General features: G+C 41.8%; 1 protein-coding gene across 3 annotated transcripts in view; it reads left to right on the forward strand.

Annotated features, from left to right (window-relative positions):
- The window catches only part of If (integrin subunit alpha inflated), a 70,746-nt gene that overhangs the window by 17,072 nt on the left and 35,501 nt on the right, over positions 1–18,173 (forward strand). For all 3 annotated transcript variants that reach the window (XM_071699358.1, XM_071699357.1, XM_071699359.1), the window contains exons 3-4: positions 8,511–8,632; positions 14,823–14,941. In XM_071699358.1, coding sequence (XP_071555459.1) covers positions 8,511–8,632; positions 14,823–14,941 — 241 coding nt within the window. The remainder of the gene's footprint in view (positions 1–8,510; positions 8,633–14,822; positions 14,942–18,173) is intronic.

Raw genomic sequence — 18,173 nt, forward strand, 5'->3', positions numbered from 1 at the left:
TTTAATTGATTAAAAATAATTATTACAAACATTAATAATAATTTATCGGTATTTGATACTGATTGCGTAAATGTATTATAATTTCCGAATTATTCTCTACGAAAGATTAATTTACATGCGATATGTTCCGTCGACTGAGCACTCGACAAACCAGATAAATGACCGGGCAATCTCGGCAATGGTGTAGTTACATAATCGCAATCGTGTTAACAATAGTGTCGCTTCGATAAAAGTAGGCCATTGTATCGCGATCTGGGATGGAACGATTAACTACGTGCTAATTAATGAGATTAAAGCAGCTTGATCTTAATTCCTTTCGGTTTCGTAATTATTCCGTGCAGCAAAATGTGTATGGAAAAGTTATCTGACTTGTTTTTCAATCGTCTGATATTCTGCGTGTTTGATTTTAAGAGAGCTCTTAAATGCGATTCGCGAATATTTCACAGCGAAATTCGAGACGCGATTCTTGATAACATTGGGGAAAAAAAATGAGTAAGCACAGCTGCTCGATAATGAGAATTGCAAGACGTGAATTAGCATTTTGTACATGCTCGAGTGTGACTAACGCGAGGAACCTTTCTTGTATTTTACAAGATTTGCCACTCGGTTTATAGCCATCGTTGTTCTTGTCACCTAAAGAAGATAAAAGAGAATTCAACGACTGAATATTGCTTCAATATCATCAATTAACTCTTTCATTCCCAAATTGTTTAACAGCTACAAAAAAATATTTGTGATGGGAGGTCTCATAATTTTTGAACGTACGTATTTTATACAGATGATTTTGCGCCATAAAACAAGCGTGTGTCTCAAGAGTATACTTTACTGGCGTTTATTTACCAACGAGACCCTTGGCAAGCAAATTTTTTTTCCTTTAGAGGAGGACACGTAGACGAGATAAAACATGTTTATCGTACGTCTAAAGTGACAAATTCGCGACGCCGAGAGCGAAACTGTCATGATCGGCCGTGATCGTAGATTACATTACCGCGGAATTGCGGTACCATTACGCGGCTCACGCACACGCGCGATTTCGCTTTGAATGGTGATTACAGGTTTGCCCACAGCGAGGGTCGAATGGTGTTAGTGAGGAGGTGCTCCTTATAAAGTAGCGCCGGCTCGACGTCGATACACGCCTCCGTTCGCGTTACGTCATCGACTGATCGTGCGTATCCTCGACGCACGTTACGTACGACGTCTTTAAAGACTTTACGCAATCGAGGTTCGAAGAATTTTTCTTAAATACAGGAATAAATTCGTAATTAAGACTTTTATTCCATTGCGCGATTTATCTCGCGATCTTATCGATTTTTTCGTCCTAAAACAATATTTTTAAATAATGTTAAATTTCTCTAAGCTCTATATCTTTCCTGATTATGAACGAAATGTATTTATATCTCGTCTTAAAATTATACTGCAGTTATAAATATGTTATACATTTATTTGATCAACGTGAAACTTGTGAATAATATTTCGAGAATTCGACAAATTATCAACGGAGATTTGTAGCTTAGTAAACTCTATGCCGTTTAATGAAGTGGAAAATTATAATGAAGATGAAGATCTAAAATAATTATCAGAAATGCGCAACGAAGTTTAATTGGCATATAAACGCGAATACCCGTAACGAAGGGATGCGTGTCGCGCAGAGATCGGAGCGAAATTTCGCGCTGACCGCGAGGTATGCTGATTTTTGTTAACCTCAGCAATAGCACGGCGCGCTGCAAGTGCATATCGTACGAAAGGCGTATTCCGCCTGGTTTAAATTTCCTAGCACGCGCTGGCTCATTAACATATACGTTTGTTGGAGAAGCTGAACCGCGCGCGGGTTCGCTGAACCCCGTACTTTAATCGGCGGGATTTCACTCTAAAAGTCTATTAGACATTAGATTATAATATAAAAGAGAACCGAACAAGAGAGGAGATGGAAACAATAAAGGTAATTAAAATGATAGTGTTTATTCTGCCTGAATTATCATAAGTTTCTTAATTTTCCAACTGTTTTAAATTTTTCAATGATTGCTTCCAATTTTAGTTAGCTTTACCTATGATAACGGAATCTGCAGGCTGACACTTTTGTTGACATTAAGTTGCTATCAATCTTATACTTAGAAATTTAAAATTATCATTCTGTTCATGACGGTTTATCTCAGTATGTCTCTATAGGCATTTCCGTTTTCCACGATTTGCTTGCGAAAAAGACGTCATGTACTCGATGTCGGCAACGTTTAATTTCTTCCCATGATCTTCTCATCAGTTCTATTCGCGCCTTTTAAGAAAATACGTAATTATCACAACAAACGAATCCTATAAATATACGAATAATATAATACATTGGAGTTTTTGTATGTATAGGAGAGAGAAGTTAGTACTAGGAAGCGTTAATGATTCCAATAATCATAATCGGCATTTTTTGTGGAGACGAGTCGCGTGTGTATATTTTCCCGTGACGTTTAAGAGACGCTTTCCTTTGTAGGGAGAGAGCAGCAAGGGATCTTAAGTGTTGCGTGATTTCCGGCTTGAAACCTGAGGTTGCATTACAATCGTCATTCTTTATGCCCGTACACGAGTCTCCATTTGGCTGTAATAGTTGTAACGGAAGTTGAATCCTGTCCAGCGCACGTTCGGCGTGACGACGTAACATGCCGCGGAAGTAGCACGTGGCCACACGAGAAAACAATATGTTTTATTAAAACCTGCAGTTGAAGTCAACGCCTCGGTAGAACAGACGGAGCATTTTTGATCATTTAAAAAATAAGCGATTATTATATCAATCAGTTAAAAATATTTAATTATTTATTTATGCAGTAACGTGAAATATAGATCAAGTGAGTTTCTCTGAAATTTCCGTCAATTCCACGCTGGTTTATCTATAAATTATAAATAATTCATTTATCGCTCGCATGTTTCTCTCTACGCATTCCTATAAATAATTCATCTGTCATCCGCGCGCAGAAAAACATTTTTGCTCATGAAGAAATATTCATACGGCTTGTAAGGGGTTAAGAAGATTCACAAGAGCGAGACATACAGCACACAAGCTCTCCGACGTTTCCGAAAAGATAACGGCCGTGTCTCTCGCGAACAATAACGCCACGGTGCGGCATGACGATACCGATCTTCGGTGGTGTACCGCGGTACTTTTAGCGCGATTTCACGCACGACGCCCTCGTGGCAGGCGTTGCATACGACGCTCGTCACATTACACGCGCGACGTGCGTGCGTGCGTGCGTGCGTGCGTGGATTCGTCCTCGCGGAGGAACACAAAGACAGAGAGAGAGAGAGGGGGGAAAGAGAGAGAAAGACACTCCTCGAGATCAAAGCGCGAGATCCCAGCGTGGAAGGGACGGGCGGCATTGAGCAATTCGCCAAGTACGGCGCGCCACGTCGGATGGAGCCGTCCCGATTTTGCCAAATACGGGATTACGAATGCGCGCACGTATATGCGCGTGTCCCGGCCGTTGTAATATAAGTCAATACAACACGCGCGACGCTGGCGATCGCGCGGACAAGGAACGCCGCGATATTCAGCCGCGAGAATCTCGAGTTACACCTGACGGCGACGACGACCAAGAGTCACCACTCTCTAATTCATGCGCGAATGCAGGACGAGCGCGGCGCTTAAAGGAGCCGCTCTTGCGCGCGGCCTATGCAGATTTCGATGTTTGCCAGGAAGCTTATGCAAAGTAGCCGATGCAACGTAGCACGTGCTGCGTCTCGGAAAACATTGCGCGCGATACGGAGTATATGCTATCGAGTTACCTCGCGGCGCGCGATTTTTCATTCGATCTGCTTGCGCGGTCGTATCCGTGCATTCGGCACGAACGGCGATCGATCGTCAACTAGAAATGTAGTGGTAAGGAAGAAATAACGATTCAATAAATGATTTTTAAACTTTAGTTACACATTAACATATACCAATACTCAATTAATGCTTCCGTAGCGTGAAACAACAATTGCTATAGTGGACCGTAAATAGAATCTGCGTGCGAAGTGCATAGATATTTTTAGAGTTATTGTCATCTTGCATCGATCATTCAGGAAAGTCGCGCTGAAGACCGTTTCGTATTCTCGTACGATCGGCTTTATTGAATAGCTTGAATAGGCGTTCTCCGTTTTACGGCCGAGGCCTTGAAAATCGCCAACTCGTCGAATTCCTGCCGTTAAAAAGTATTTGCACGACGATAAACACCGAGAGACCGCAAGTGCATAGCTAGTCGCAGCTGCGAGCCTATTTTCGACGCTGATTTCTCGCGTGATCGATCGTATAAGCTACATTCTTACCGTATCGGGTAATATAATTTACGTTTTTGATAAATAATGCATTAAAGTTTAGTCATCGTAAATTCATTGTTAGACATTTCGCTCTATTTCTCTTCGATTAATAACGTTTCCTTGTCGAAGAAATATCTCAAGAAAAAATTAAGTAGTTCCCGAGATGCTTAAAATAGGTCGAATCAGGTCCATGGAGAGAACTATTAACATATGTGATATGTGTATATTTCCGTGCACAAAAAAAGACCGCTAGATAAAAGACTGTGACAGGAATGACATTAAGAGCCAATGGGTGCCGGGACTTTCTCTTCGACAGTCAGGTTGCTCGTGCTCGTGTAACCTGACTCGGGCGACAGGCCATCTCGAACGCCCACTTGATCGCACCTATTCGCACGATTCGCTCGATCTGAAGCCTACATACATCGATACTCCCGAATCGCCAGCCGCGAGAATCCCCGACGAGACGCCAGTCAGCGACTGCGTATCCTGCGGGACCGGTTCGCCCCTGCATTCCCGTTCACGTGCATGCGTCACATATCGGTGGTCGTAGTTCCCCTCACGAATGCAAAAAAAAGTGGAGTGTGGGCGAGAGCTTGAGACTTGAGACCTCGTCAGGTACAGCCCACGTTGTCCGTCGTTGAAGTAGCGCGAGCCTCTGTCCGTCGCGCGTCAAAGTCATGTATATAAACCGCGTACCGAGTTTCACTCTCTGAATTTTGTGATAATGACGATGCATTATGTTAATCCGAGAAAGAGAGAATATCACTGGGAATATAAGTAAACTTTATTTAAATTAGTGGTTAAGTTAAGTAACAAATTCTAAAATTACAATTCAACTTGATGATGATTACACAGGAAATGATAATCGTATTATACGATCGAGTGTGCAGATGAAGATGCAGATAAAGTCTCTTAGAACGTTTTAAGCACTTGTATGCGTGTGTTTAATCTGCAATGTTTAACAAAATTGTCGGTGCCAGATGCAACGTTGTCTTTGATATCTTTCCCCTAGCAATTACGGCACCCTATTTGTTCTTGTACAATGTATTATAGAGAAACGAGTTTCTCGTGGTCATTTCTTCGCGCGCGGTCATTATTTACCGTCTCTAATTATCAGTCTTCAGTTCTTACTTGACCGCAAACTCATCCAATTTAACGTTTGTATTATCTCGGCTAAGTCTCGCGAAAGAGAACCCGCTTCGTTATTAATTACGATGACACGCGCGCTACGATAATTATGGCAGGAGCTTCCTTTTATCTTCACTTCCTCGAAGGAATCTGTCAATCTGAAAATTATACAGCCGTTTAGAAATTCCGCATAGCTTACAGTTGTTATCGATATTGTGGCATGCGACTTCGACGGGGCACGTCAAGCATACGCTTATGAATCGCTTACATAAGCGGCATAATCGGCTCCTCTCTTTCCACGTGTGAGTATGTGTGGCGCTTACCTACGCACGCTGCACCAATCATGCAACCCAGAAGCCGATGTATGCCAAGGTTGCTCCATAGGCAACGGTATTTCCATGTGGCTTAGAGATGGAAACCTATACTACGCGGAATCTGTCTCGCGTCGAGATTTCCACTGATAATGAATAATTGCAACAGCCGTGTAACTTGGAAGATCTTATTATTCGAACGTGATATAGCGTAAACGTCGTTTAAATTATGATCGATCGTCAAAGCTCATTCAAGTGCGGCCATAGGTCGAGTCCTAATAACACTAATTGCGCGCGATACGGGATGCTGAAATCATTGTCGATTGAATTCCCCCGGCGCAGATTAGAGTGATTAGACGACGAACAATGGCCGAAGTTATCGGTTATCGTTTATTGAGCGCGTCTCGACGTTAATGGGCTTTAAATTAGCAGCGTTACCGAAACTGGGTCACTGGATCAGAGTTAAATCGTGCGAGCAGATTATCCATTCGAAGACTCTTTTGAAGACGATTGCTTCGTCATCGTTCTATGATTCGAAGAATATATTGCGCGCACATTCGAATAGCGCAATCTCTTTTTTTAAATGAAATTTGATTAATTATTCACATATTTAATGCATGTATTCAATTCATATATTTCATATTAACTCCCATATAGTGTTACGATATTTCAGAATAATCTTAACGCGAAGTATGTAAATGCGACCTCGCCGTATCGCGTAGGTGTGTTGACGAGATAATTTCCGTCGAGTAGAAGAAAGCTTTTACCTTTTTCCCTGTCGAGCTAATATTCCGGAGCCGTCTGACGGTGCTAGACGATAAAAGCCACATCATTCGTCACCATTTGTCACAAGGTAAACATAGCAATATCCGAAAAGCTTTTAGCATTCGAACTATTTGTTAACCAGAAATGACGCGTGGGGAGGGATTTAACTTATCGAAAACTAATCTCCGATACACTGTTAAATTCGTAGTGTCAAATTATACTCAATTTGAATCGTTTTGAATCGTTTTGAATATGTCATTAATTTAACTAAACCAATGGAGTTAAAATAATCCTGTTTTGTGTTAAAATAATAAATTTCGACACATGGTACTTAATAACAAAATGTTATTTAATTCAAGGTATTGGTTTAAATTTTATCCTTTAATATTTAACAGTGTAAACGTCCCGTTATCTTGTTCATCTTATTCGTAGCAGTCAAAATAATTTTCCTCGGATCTTTAAGTTCTTTTCCTTGAAGTACTCAGTTTAGATCGGCAAAAATCAAAGTTACAAAAACGAAGAAATATCGAACGATGAAGGAAAATATCAGAAGGAAAATATAAAAAAAAAACACATCACCGTAGGAATACGTTGGGCATTCTCCGCGAGTGAAATTAATTACCTAACTGATAGGTCAGGGTAATACCGATGCTCCCTTGGGCTCCGTGGCCGACACACCCTCCGGAGATAATTACACGATCGATTGTCTTACGCCGTCCCATTTTCATATTGTGTCTGGGCGCGCTGGTCACATCGCGCTCTTTTATTTCCGTCTTTCCGGCCGTTACGACTGGGCCGGCACGCGGACAATAAATTATTATGCGGATAATAAAACAGTCCTCGGAATACCTGGTTCTAATTATTCTAACATCGGGGATACCGCCGAATTCGTGGGAGAGGCGCTCGCTTAAAAAAGGCGTCTTCCGTTCAATAACGGTAATGGCCAATTTGGCACACGAAGCGGCGATCGTTAACGTAATTGAAGGTGTCGGGCGGCCTTCGTTACTTCGCCGCAGTTTTTTTTTCTCTCGCGTCAGCCGACACTTAATCGCACTATTTTATTGACGCCCAGGCCACGCTGTCGTTAAGATTAATTATGCGTAGTAAAAGTTGCATTAATAAAGCCATTTTCGTGAAGAAGATCTCTTCGAGTAATTAGGACGCGTTGCAATGCTTTCCCCCGGAAATGACTAGAGTAATTATAATGCCTGCGATTTTATAGCTACCATTCACAATTAATTTCTTATCGATATTTTATCGCTGTTTGAAAATGCGTTACGACTCGTTTGAAACAACGCCGTCATTCCAATTAATTAGATTACAGATCTTACGAAAAGATTACACGACAAAAAAAATTAATTCTCATTCTGGCGATCGAATAGCATATAGTTGATATAGGATAATGGAAAGAAAAAAGGACGGATAAGAAAGAAGGCTTAAAAAGGATCGATGTAACGAGCAAATCGGAAAAAGCCTATTAGCGATATGAGATTGCGGGTTAGGAATAAATCAGATTGTAGTGCTCTCTCCATGAGAAAAGATAGAAAATTATACGAGAGGCAAATATGCTGCGATCGTGCGCGCGTTTGATGACTCTTCTTGAGCATAGTATTGCCTAGTTCAGAACGCGTAATTGGCAGTTCTTGACGTCTCAATAGTCTCTGGCAGCTGTACCTGAGATTTTGACAGCGAAAGCTGTTGATCGAACACGATTCATCGTCCATCCATTAGCCGGACTTTGCCGCCAGATCTTACGCCATTGATCGAAATAGCCCACGCTGACCACTGACCTTAAATCTCGGACGCACTGCACGTGCATCCGTTATCGAGTGCCGTTTAAATCGATACAAGTGATAATATCGATGAAATCAATCGTGGACGTGATTGCCTCTACAAGACAATTCGCAATTGCGAATTGTGATGTCGAAACAAACAAACTTATATCGGAGCGTAAATCGAAGCTGTATAAGCGCGCGTTGCTTGCGTTGGTATTCGATTTCGCTGATAGCGTGTTATTTATTTTTCTTTCAGGGCGGTCGTGGGCGCACCGGAGGCTGAAACTGCACAGGCCGGCGTCTACCGAGGAGGCGCAGTCTATAAATGCGATATCGCGGCTGATGATAGATGCAACATAATCCATTTCGACGATAAAGGTAACGAAATCATCGACGTTGATTATCTTAATTTTGACAGATGACGCGCTAATGGGGCTTCAGCCATGGTTCCCAGAGGTCTAATTTTAGGCGTTGATTAACTACGGAACCTCTCGTTCAAACATCAAAAACTTAATTACGTAATGTACACCGCTAACTTTTGCGCGTAAAAACGTCGAGTATATTTTGTGAAGACAGTGTCAAATAATGTTGCAATATTTATATAGCAATTAATAACGTTTTTAAAAATATAAAAGATAAAGTTTTTCTTCTTGTCTTGAAATCTTTCGGCTCAAGCGCACTTTTGCGTCTTCGCCATTAAATGTTAAAGCAGTAATTCGCAGTGACTCGCGCATGACATGCTTTTATTGGTGATTGACAGGTAGTTTCTTTGATTGAAAATAGTACAAAGTTAGCGTGCGCTCGTATAAATATCGGTCGAGGTGAAAGTAAATTTAGGACGGCAAGCTCTCGCTCTGTCCACATTAATCCGGGTCTAATTTAGATTGCCGCGTCAACCGCGCCGGCGTTGAAACATTAATACGTTTGCGAAGCGATGTAACGACCTCGCGAGATTCCGCATGCTCGATCGCGTGTGACATAATTGGCGATTCATTGAGTAAGTAATTGAGCGTCGTGAATTCGAAACCACGGCCGGCCGGACTCTTTGGTGTCGCCGGCTGAAGCTCGCTGACGTTCTTCGGAGAAGAATCGATTGGCGAGCGATCGCCGCGGTCTGGAACGCTTGATCGTGATTCACGATCGAGAATCGGCGCGACAGGACCGGTTTTGGAATTCACTCGGGAGAGACTGACGGAGACAATCGAATGATGCGCGAGATAATACTCCGGACAGATGCTAATTGCGGATGAGTGCCACTATACCGCGATTAACTGCGCCTAGATTAGATAATTAGCTGTTTACCATATTAACTTTTCGGACTTTATTCGAACGTGCAAAAGTAAAAGTAGACAATGTAGATTTAATTATCCTATTGCAATGAGTCTACTATTATTGAATGCTTGCAAGACTTAATAGAGCTGAGGCTCAACATAGGAATGATTTTATTTCTATTTGTTGCAAACTTAAAAGTTATAAATCCTTATTTTAATAATCCCATTAATTTATGAATTGAAATAGAGATGGTTCGTTGTACCTTTAAGAATAATTTAATATTTTTAAAACGGTACTTAGTGCCACCTTAGATTTATTTGAGGGCGTTGAAAGATACAAATAAGAGGTTTCCGCCTCAGGTTTGGCCGGGCTGTCCTGCGAGGCAGTTGACCCATATTCTACCTTCCCTCCGACGTTCGTGCGCCAGCGTAGCTTCGTAATCTCAAGAAGTAACCGGCGAACTGGTTACAGTACGCGCTATTCTTAGTGCCAATACACCCACCCTGTCGTTGACCCTACCATATTTCGATGCTTGGCAATTGCCGCACGTGACGTCGCTCACTGACCACGCATGATATATCATGCTTAGAATTTACGTCGCAATTTATGTATATACGTATAAGAAGAATTCTAAGTCATATTCAAGACATAAAGTGCTCTCATTTATTAAGAATCTATATCTAACGTTATCATCGACGATCAACAATCGTATCGAATCGGACAATAATCTTGTAATTAAGTGAACTAGATCCTTAGAAAATATCTCAATATTGCTTCAGGACAAGAAATATCTTACATTAAACTTTTTGATTAATGACTAACGGGTAGCTGTTGAAGATGATCGTAAAGTCGGTTTATATGGGTCTATCTATGTCTTGATTTTTATCACAAATGATCTTAACAGAAGTTCCTCTAAGTGATCTGATTAGTTAAGCTCGAACTTAATGTAAGGCTATTTAAACGTCGCCTGGAAAATATCCCTAACGAATCGGATTACCGTCGTAAATTCGCGTTCTCTTATAACTGAGAGAACTTCGGCCGCGCTCTCCGCTTCATAAATCCGCGAGGAAACGTTGCGTAGCGAGGTCTCCAGCGGGACGGTAACGTGCGCGCGAGCCAATTAAAGCGGCCGCGTTTAGAGCACATCGCCGGCTCATAAAGTTCTCTGCTAAGCGGGCGGGGAGGGGATAAAAATATTATTCGCGCCATGCTCTCGCGCACGATGTGTAGTCTTTCGCGCCGCTCGTAAACACGCGCGCGAGTCGAACGCGCTAATGCAAATTAGCGGAAATAAACTCGCGGCGTGAATTAGACGCGGTTTACACACCTCGTAATACCGTCGTATCTCGACTGGTAGCGATCGGCGGCGCGATACGGCACGATCCCGATATTCGTGCGCTTGCAATGTTATAACGCGACGCCAGCTGTATATGCGTACGCGCGAAAAGAAAAGCGAGATTGCACCGGGCGCGAGCGCACGATCGGCCAGGAAATTACGCGATCGGGCGCGGCGACCGCCTGATTTTACGTTGTATTATCCGGCAAATGGAGCGCGAACGGGATCAATCGGCAATGCGGGATCGGTGTGAAAGGAGCGATCGAAACGCGCGGCAATACAATTCTTCCTTTTTAGTGCGTTCGCGCATGATCGAGAAGATAGAAACGCGCGGATAGTTGAGCCGTGATGGCTCGTGGCTATATTCCGTGAGAAAAAATATGCTGTTCGCAATATATGCATTCTCTTGGGATCTTAGATGAGGTCTTGATTTCTTGGACGTAATCATTTCTTCGCATATGGAGCCTTCTCTAATATTCAATATTTAATAATTCGAAATTATACAAAAAATGTACTCGATTCAGCATCTGAATTTTTCATATATTTTGTATCATCACGATGCACGATGCGGTCAGCTACGAGAAAAAGAGTTTGCGAGCAAATTAAATTAAATTAAAGCGAAATTACGAGCGAAATAAGACGATTAATAGTTAAAGATCACACAGACCGAAATGACGACTGGGCGGAACAGCTGAACTAATAAAACCTAAACAAAACCGAGCCACCCGCGCATGAAATTCCCGCGAACCTGTTTTCTTGAAATCTATTTCTGTTCCCATTCTCGATTTCATCGATTTGCGTTCGCACGAGGATCGTATCCGCGCGCAGTAAGAAGCGGGACTAAAGCCTTCCTCTGGTCTTTCGCTCTGGGTCTTTTGTTTTCTCTCCGCCTCCGTTCTTCTCGGCCGCGTGGAAACGTTCTCGCCCGGCTGTGCATACAAGAAGATCTCGAGTTGTACGTCCAATTAGTCGATTTCCTCCTCTTCCATCGCCGGCGCTATACCATCACGCCTGCGAGCGAGCACATTTCACTTTGATTATCAATTAGGCCGATCGCACGCTCTATCTTTCCATGATCTTGTTCAATTAGGATCGTAACCGGTAGCAATGTGTCGTCGATTATTGCACGCGCGATGAAGAAAACATCTCGATCGTTTCCCCACCCTTTGCATATTGCGTGGAGCCTCGTCACGCAAGACTGCATTTTCCTCGCGATCATTGCTCGCGATATTGTCGAAAGGCCGCTTTACGACGCGCGTTGGATTCGAATCGCAATAATTGATGATCTTGCGCGAATAACTTTAATTTACATTGTAGATATCAGAGCTGAAAGAAAGTTGCTTACACATACATGTTTATATTTAACGGTGTACTAATAGTTACTTAACATTGATAAATTAATATAATTTCGGCCGCGTTTTGCTTCCTTTAGACGAGTCGCTTTTTTTCGGATTACACACGCGGATTACACGAGCGTTTCTAAACTGCCGCTGTATAAATAATGACGTTTCAATATCGGGATCGAGGAAAAGGATTACGTAAAATCACGATTTGCTTTTCCGAGAACGCCGCTTTACGGATCCGTATTTCTTTCGACGTTTACACTGTCGCGGTTTAAAATAGTGGTGGGTTAACCAGCGTCCGGATTTACAGTATGCCGTGGAAACTTGCGAAAGGAGTCGCTCTCGAAAATAGCCGCTGCCTGGTTTCGCGATGATGTCTCGACGACAACAACATTATTATTACTTCGACGAAGAACTTGCCATAATCGGTAATTTATACAGAACGTCTAATTTTAGTCGCGGTTTCTTCGAGAAAACCGCAGTCGTTCCTTCATACATCGTTGAAACGTTTTCTCTAAAGAGAAGAGAAATGCAGCTACTCTCGAATTTACATTTTTATTCTTCTTTTCTTCCAGTTTCTTTATCTCAATTTTGTAATTATTATGTTTTATCAGTTAGCTGTATTATTTACTCTTCATGTAAATATAAACATTGGTTAAATTCAGTAACATAGGGAAGAATGATAATCAAGATTAGATGAGAAGGTCGTTTCCTTGTAATCCGGGCAGAACTACACTCGATCTCTCGCCTTCGATCCTTATTTGCGATGTATCTCGCTACTCCACCTGCGGCACGTCCAAGTGCCAAACGATCCTCTCGATCGTGTATCGCTGATTCTGCCTGCGTACGAGGAAGAGATCTCGTCCAGGTCTCCGAGGTCACTCACTCTACGGCCATTCGAGCGAATATACGTCGTCTCGAGGAACTCCTCTCGCCTTACGCTCTGCCGAGTATCGAAGTGCCACAGCCCACAGCGGACTGTCCGGAGATACTGAGAACCGTCCCCCGGCAAGAAGCCGACGATGCCTAATACAGAAAACCGTAAGACCGTTCTGCCCTAGCCCTACCTCTGCCAAGGTACGGTGTTTCTTGCCGCTTACTGCTCAAGGACTAATTTCCGAAGGTCGAAAATACTTCACAGTTGCACGAATGCACTCGCGATTGTCCGATCATCGCGCATACCGATGAGAAATGAAAAGTCACGTAGATCATGAGGCGTGATCAAATTATCACACGAAGTGTATTCTGATTTATAATTAATTTTAATCGTAAGAAAGTCAATTTATTTGTAACTGAATTGTAATTGATATACGAACAAAGTTTTGTTAAGCACAGAGCATGTTGTTACGAAGATAGTAGTTGTCGAGGGCGAAATTAATTCTGACAATCGAGACTGTAATCATTGTCTGCTAGTTTCCCAGTCTTGACGATCCGGTAAGCTCGGGTAAGCATTGGGAAGCGAAGGACAACTTCCCTTTAAGAACTAAAGCTGATCGATACGGGCTAACGGGTTCGCTAAATCGAAAAGAAAAATACAGAACGCTCTTAAGGCAGCTCCACTATGACACCTGTCCGCGACTCTTTTCTCGAGATCATCGAACGATAATTGCAAGGTCGACCTTACGTGGCGTGACGTTGTTGAATCATTTTCATTAAATAATAGTCAAATTATTTATCAAGATTATATCTCTATTACGTATTCAGGATAGAACATCTTTCTCTCTTATTTGTATTATTTGTAAAATGTGAGAAATGTTTTTTTTTATGAATATTACAGAAGAGTTAGCAAAGAATCTTTCTCGTTCTCGATGTGTGATTTGACACACTCGTGTTCTCCTCGTTCGAACAAATCAAATTTCTTTATCGGATGAATGTATCTTTGTAATCCGTTTTCGACGATGATGAAGGATAATAAGGGAACCTCGAGAAAGAAACGCAATTCACGAATCGATCATTTTGTATACTCCTTGTCTGCCCGATACCGCGTGGCTGGTTTATTCTTCAGCAAATTACCTTCCACAAATGGTACCTTTGATATGATGAATATCACGAAGGTTGAGTTCGACCGAGATTAACCCTATAGCGAGATTACCAGGTGCAGACGTCAGTAAGACTCGTCCTTGCCGCTTCATACCATTCGGTTTTACCGTGTTCGCTTCATCTCATTCAGCGACATATTAGGTTACTTCCAGTTAAGTGACTGCCTGACAGGATAACTAGATACTAATTCCTACTACCGATACGACGTCTGAGTAACCGCTCGGAGTAATCCGAATGGATCTGAAAAAATTATTTTTTCTTACTCTTCACAAAAGCACATCCTTTTCTTAACAGATATAACAAATTTACAAATGAATGTATTTCTGAACTCTTTAACATTTTAAATAAACATGAAACTTGTTTATTTAAAATCGATTTTTTTAAAATCGATTCTTATAAAATTTAAATTATTTCTTTAATTACTTTTTTATTAATTGTAAATGCATTAAATCCACTGGTGAATTGATTATATCTTGTATTTAAATTTTTATGATACGTATAGCGATTGCTTTTTATAACTCGATGTCTAAGTTATGTAAATTATCAATAATATATTAAAAACATTTATTTATTACAGGACACAATCACGTCAGAAATCCAAATATCGCTGGCGGTTTGAGCCAGATCGACAACAAGACCCTGCAGTGGTTCGGCGCCACGGTCTCAGCTTCTAGCAAGGACGGAGGCCCGATTCTGGTAAGTCCGACCTCCGATATCGAAATGCACGACTTGCATTTTAACCGTCAGACGTCAGCGCGTTAACGGTGTAATAATTCTTTGGTATGGTAACGCGCGCGACTGCTTAAGGCGTAGCAACGGTAATTAATTACGCGCGTGGCAACGTTGGATTTTTGATTAATGAGTCGACTTGTATGCAATTGATATTCAACTGACATAAGCCTCAATTAGAAGCATTAAAGTACATGACGATTTAAAATATCTGACTGATCTGAGATGGGAAATTTGTGATAAAATAATAATAATTAATGGTAAAAAGATTATACTCATTTTTGTTGCCAGAGTTCATAATTACAGCGGATGTTAACTCTTTAATTGCGCATACATTGTGTTTATAATTCTTAGAAATCCCAAGGCGTTATACGAAAGCTGTTTAGCGAAATAAACGATACACTCCAATGAAAACAGACGTTGGAGACCTAGTTGAGTTACTCTCTCAGTAGAGAGAGAGCTCTTGTTTTTTTAGAAGATTAAAATCTTTTTTAAAACGAATATAAGTAAGAATAATTAGGAAAACAGAAACGTGAGCAACGAAGAGATCGTTAATTGCAATATCTTCTTTAAATTTTCAATATCTTCACTCGTGGGATTTATAACTAGAGGTCTCGGATAGATCTCCTGAGAGATTACAGACGTGCGTTCCCAGAAGGCCGCAGCTTCTATTTCAGGGTTCGAAAACAAACGAATTCCCGGCGCGTTCCACGTTTTGTTTGTGATGTTGAGACGTCTCGCGAGCGGGTCGAATTAGCACGGAATTCAGAAGTCAAGTTATTTACTTTTGATGAAGCAATCATGTTACGCGGTAATTAGAATCAAGAAATATTTGTTGCAACGTTAAAAAACGTTTATTCATATTTAGCGTGATATGTATAGCTACTAGATTGGGAATAAATTCGTAAAGTTTATTCATTAATTTCTATTTTCCATCTATATAGATAGTGAAAAATAATCTAGGTTTCTCGAAACAGATGGAATAGAACTTATTTTCTCGATTACACAACGGTATGTCGAAGTAGTTAATTTTCAAGTTACACCGGTTTACTTCTCCGAAACATGAAATTATGGTCCCTTCGGTCTCGTGAAGCTGTCTTCGGCGGCGTTCTCTCGTTATCTGATCAACACTCGCCGTCCGCGATACGTGTTAAAGTCATTATCCGCCCGCTCGCAGCTTCCACGCAGATTTTCGATTCAGAGTGCGTGGCGGAGCCCCGTTACGACGAGCCGGCACGTTCGCAATGTAACGCCGGCATGCCCGTCGCCCTCGTCTTGCGGGATGCGCTTCTTGCGACGAGTATGTTGCCTGCGCAAGCGAAAGGTCGGACACCAATCTAGCGCGAAGATCTCTGCCCTTCCCGGGAGACCTGGCCTCCTCCCTTTTTTTCCCTTCTCCCCCTTCAAACCGTGCGGCGGCCCTTATGATGTACGAGCCGCCCTTATCTATCTTTATGTGTACTGCTCTACGTTGCACGCATGTGCGTATGCTCATCACGCGCGGCTGCGGTGGCCCCTGTGATGGCGGATGCGAAGTTTGAACGCAGGAGAAAGATTGAAGCGGGGAGAAAGGGTAGTCTCAGGAAGCGGCGCTTGCAAATCTGCAGCCGGTCGGAGTGTATCAAAGTTTTCGGCATGCACAGTGAACTGACGAATAATTAATTTCGTTATATTACTTCTACTGTCATCTAGTTAAATTTTACATTTATTTTTATTATTTTTTCCTTTTATTGTCTTTAAACTTTCCAACCTAAAATATCCAATAAATATTATTCTATTTATATTTCGTATAAGTTTATTCTATTTTACAATACGTTGCATCAGAGGTCTTTCACGAAAATGGAAGCAATAATTAAGATTACGAGGTTTTGAATCGGATCGCAAAGTATCATTCGACCGCTTGTCGTTCCTCGAGTCGTTCATAACGCTGTAATAATCCCGAGTGATTGCTCGGTTAAAAATGATACGTGGATGACTAGGTGGATTTCGAGGAAATTCGATACGGTCGGTCAGAACGAGTCGGGGGCCCTCGTGACGGGCGATGGGTGCGCGAGCGAGGAAGAAAGTCATAAATAAGGCTACATTCGTATGTGAAAGGCGTATTAGCGACGATTATCGTTCTCGTGCTCGCGTAATTTTCACATAGCGAGCGCGTCGCCGCACGCTATCCCGTCAACGACATTCCCATCTTTGCCTGACGCGTCGACATTATGCCGGAATTATCTACTTATTTCAGAATGCGAGACCGCGCGTTCCCTGGTAAACGTACGGCTTTTTCCGCGATTACTCTCCATATCTCGCTTTCTCCATATCGCTTTTGGCCTCTCCTCCTCCTCTCGCCCTGCTCCCCGCCCTGCAATTAAAGATAAGTAATTACTGCTGACAGATAAACGCGAAGAAACGTGCCTCGCTTCTTCGTTCTAAATACTCTCCTCTTTCACATTTTCGTAGAACTTCGTTCTTTCATGTCTCTTCATTATTGTCCACTATACTATTGGATAATTAATATTAAAAATTATGTACAAGATATGTGTATGGAAAATAGCGCGTTATATTGTTAAAATAGAGGGGATTATAAATTATTCACTGATCTATTGGTGTGGTTGGGAAAAAGCGGACAACATGTCGATGGCATGCGATCACTTTGTTCCTAGACTTCTAATAGGTTCCCAATATAAAGAGAAAAGATAAAAATCCGGTAAAACTCGATTTATGAGTGATTAGTTTCTTCGAGAAAAAGATACAGCCGGTGGAAGTTGCCGAGTGTCTTCTCTTATAATATGACCGGAGGTGCGCGCGTGAGACGCATGTACGACCGTGCAGAGACTTTAATGCGTCTGTCTATGGCGCTAAAACAATGTGTCGACGCGGCTATCTTATTCCCGTCACGCGTGGTTGACGTCTATCAGCGAGTTCGATGTCTTTCGAAAATCATATGCGAACGTGAGCACGCAAACTCGTGTCTCGCTTGATCCGAATTTGAACTCATCCCTTCAATGAAGGTGATTAAAACGCGATAAATCCATCAATCAATGTAATAAAGCAAATTGATGTCATTCTACAAAACAAATAAAGCTTCTCTTGTGTGATTTCTATCTTGACATATAATCTATCTATATATAGAATCATAGAATTATAATTTATCGAGATATTCGAGTATTTATATATGTGATCAAAATTATAACAAGACAAGATTTTT

This window comes from Temnothorax nylanderi, unplaced genomic scaffold (assembly GCF_030848795.1).
Source record: "Temnothorax nylanderi isolate EJ_2023f unplaced genomic scaffold, tnyl_v1.0 TNYL_tig0018_pilon, whole genome shotgun sequence".
NCBI classification, from domain to species: domain Eukaryota; kingdom Metazoa; phylum Arthropoda; class Insecta; order Hymenoptera; family Formicidae; genus Temnothorax; species Temnothorax nylanderi.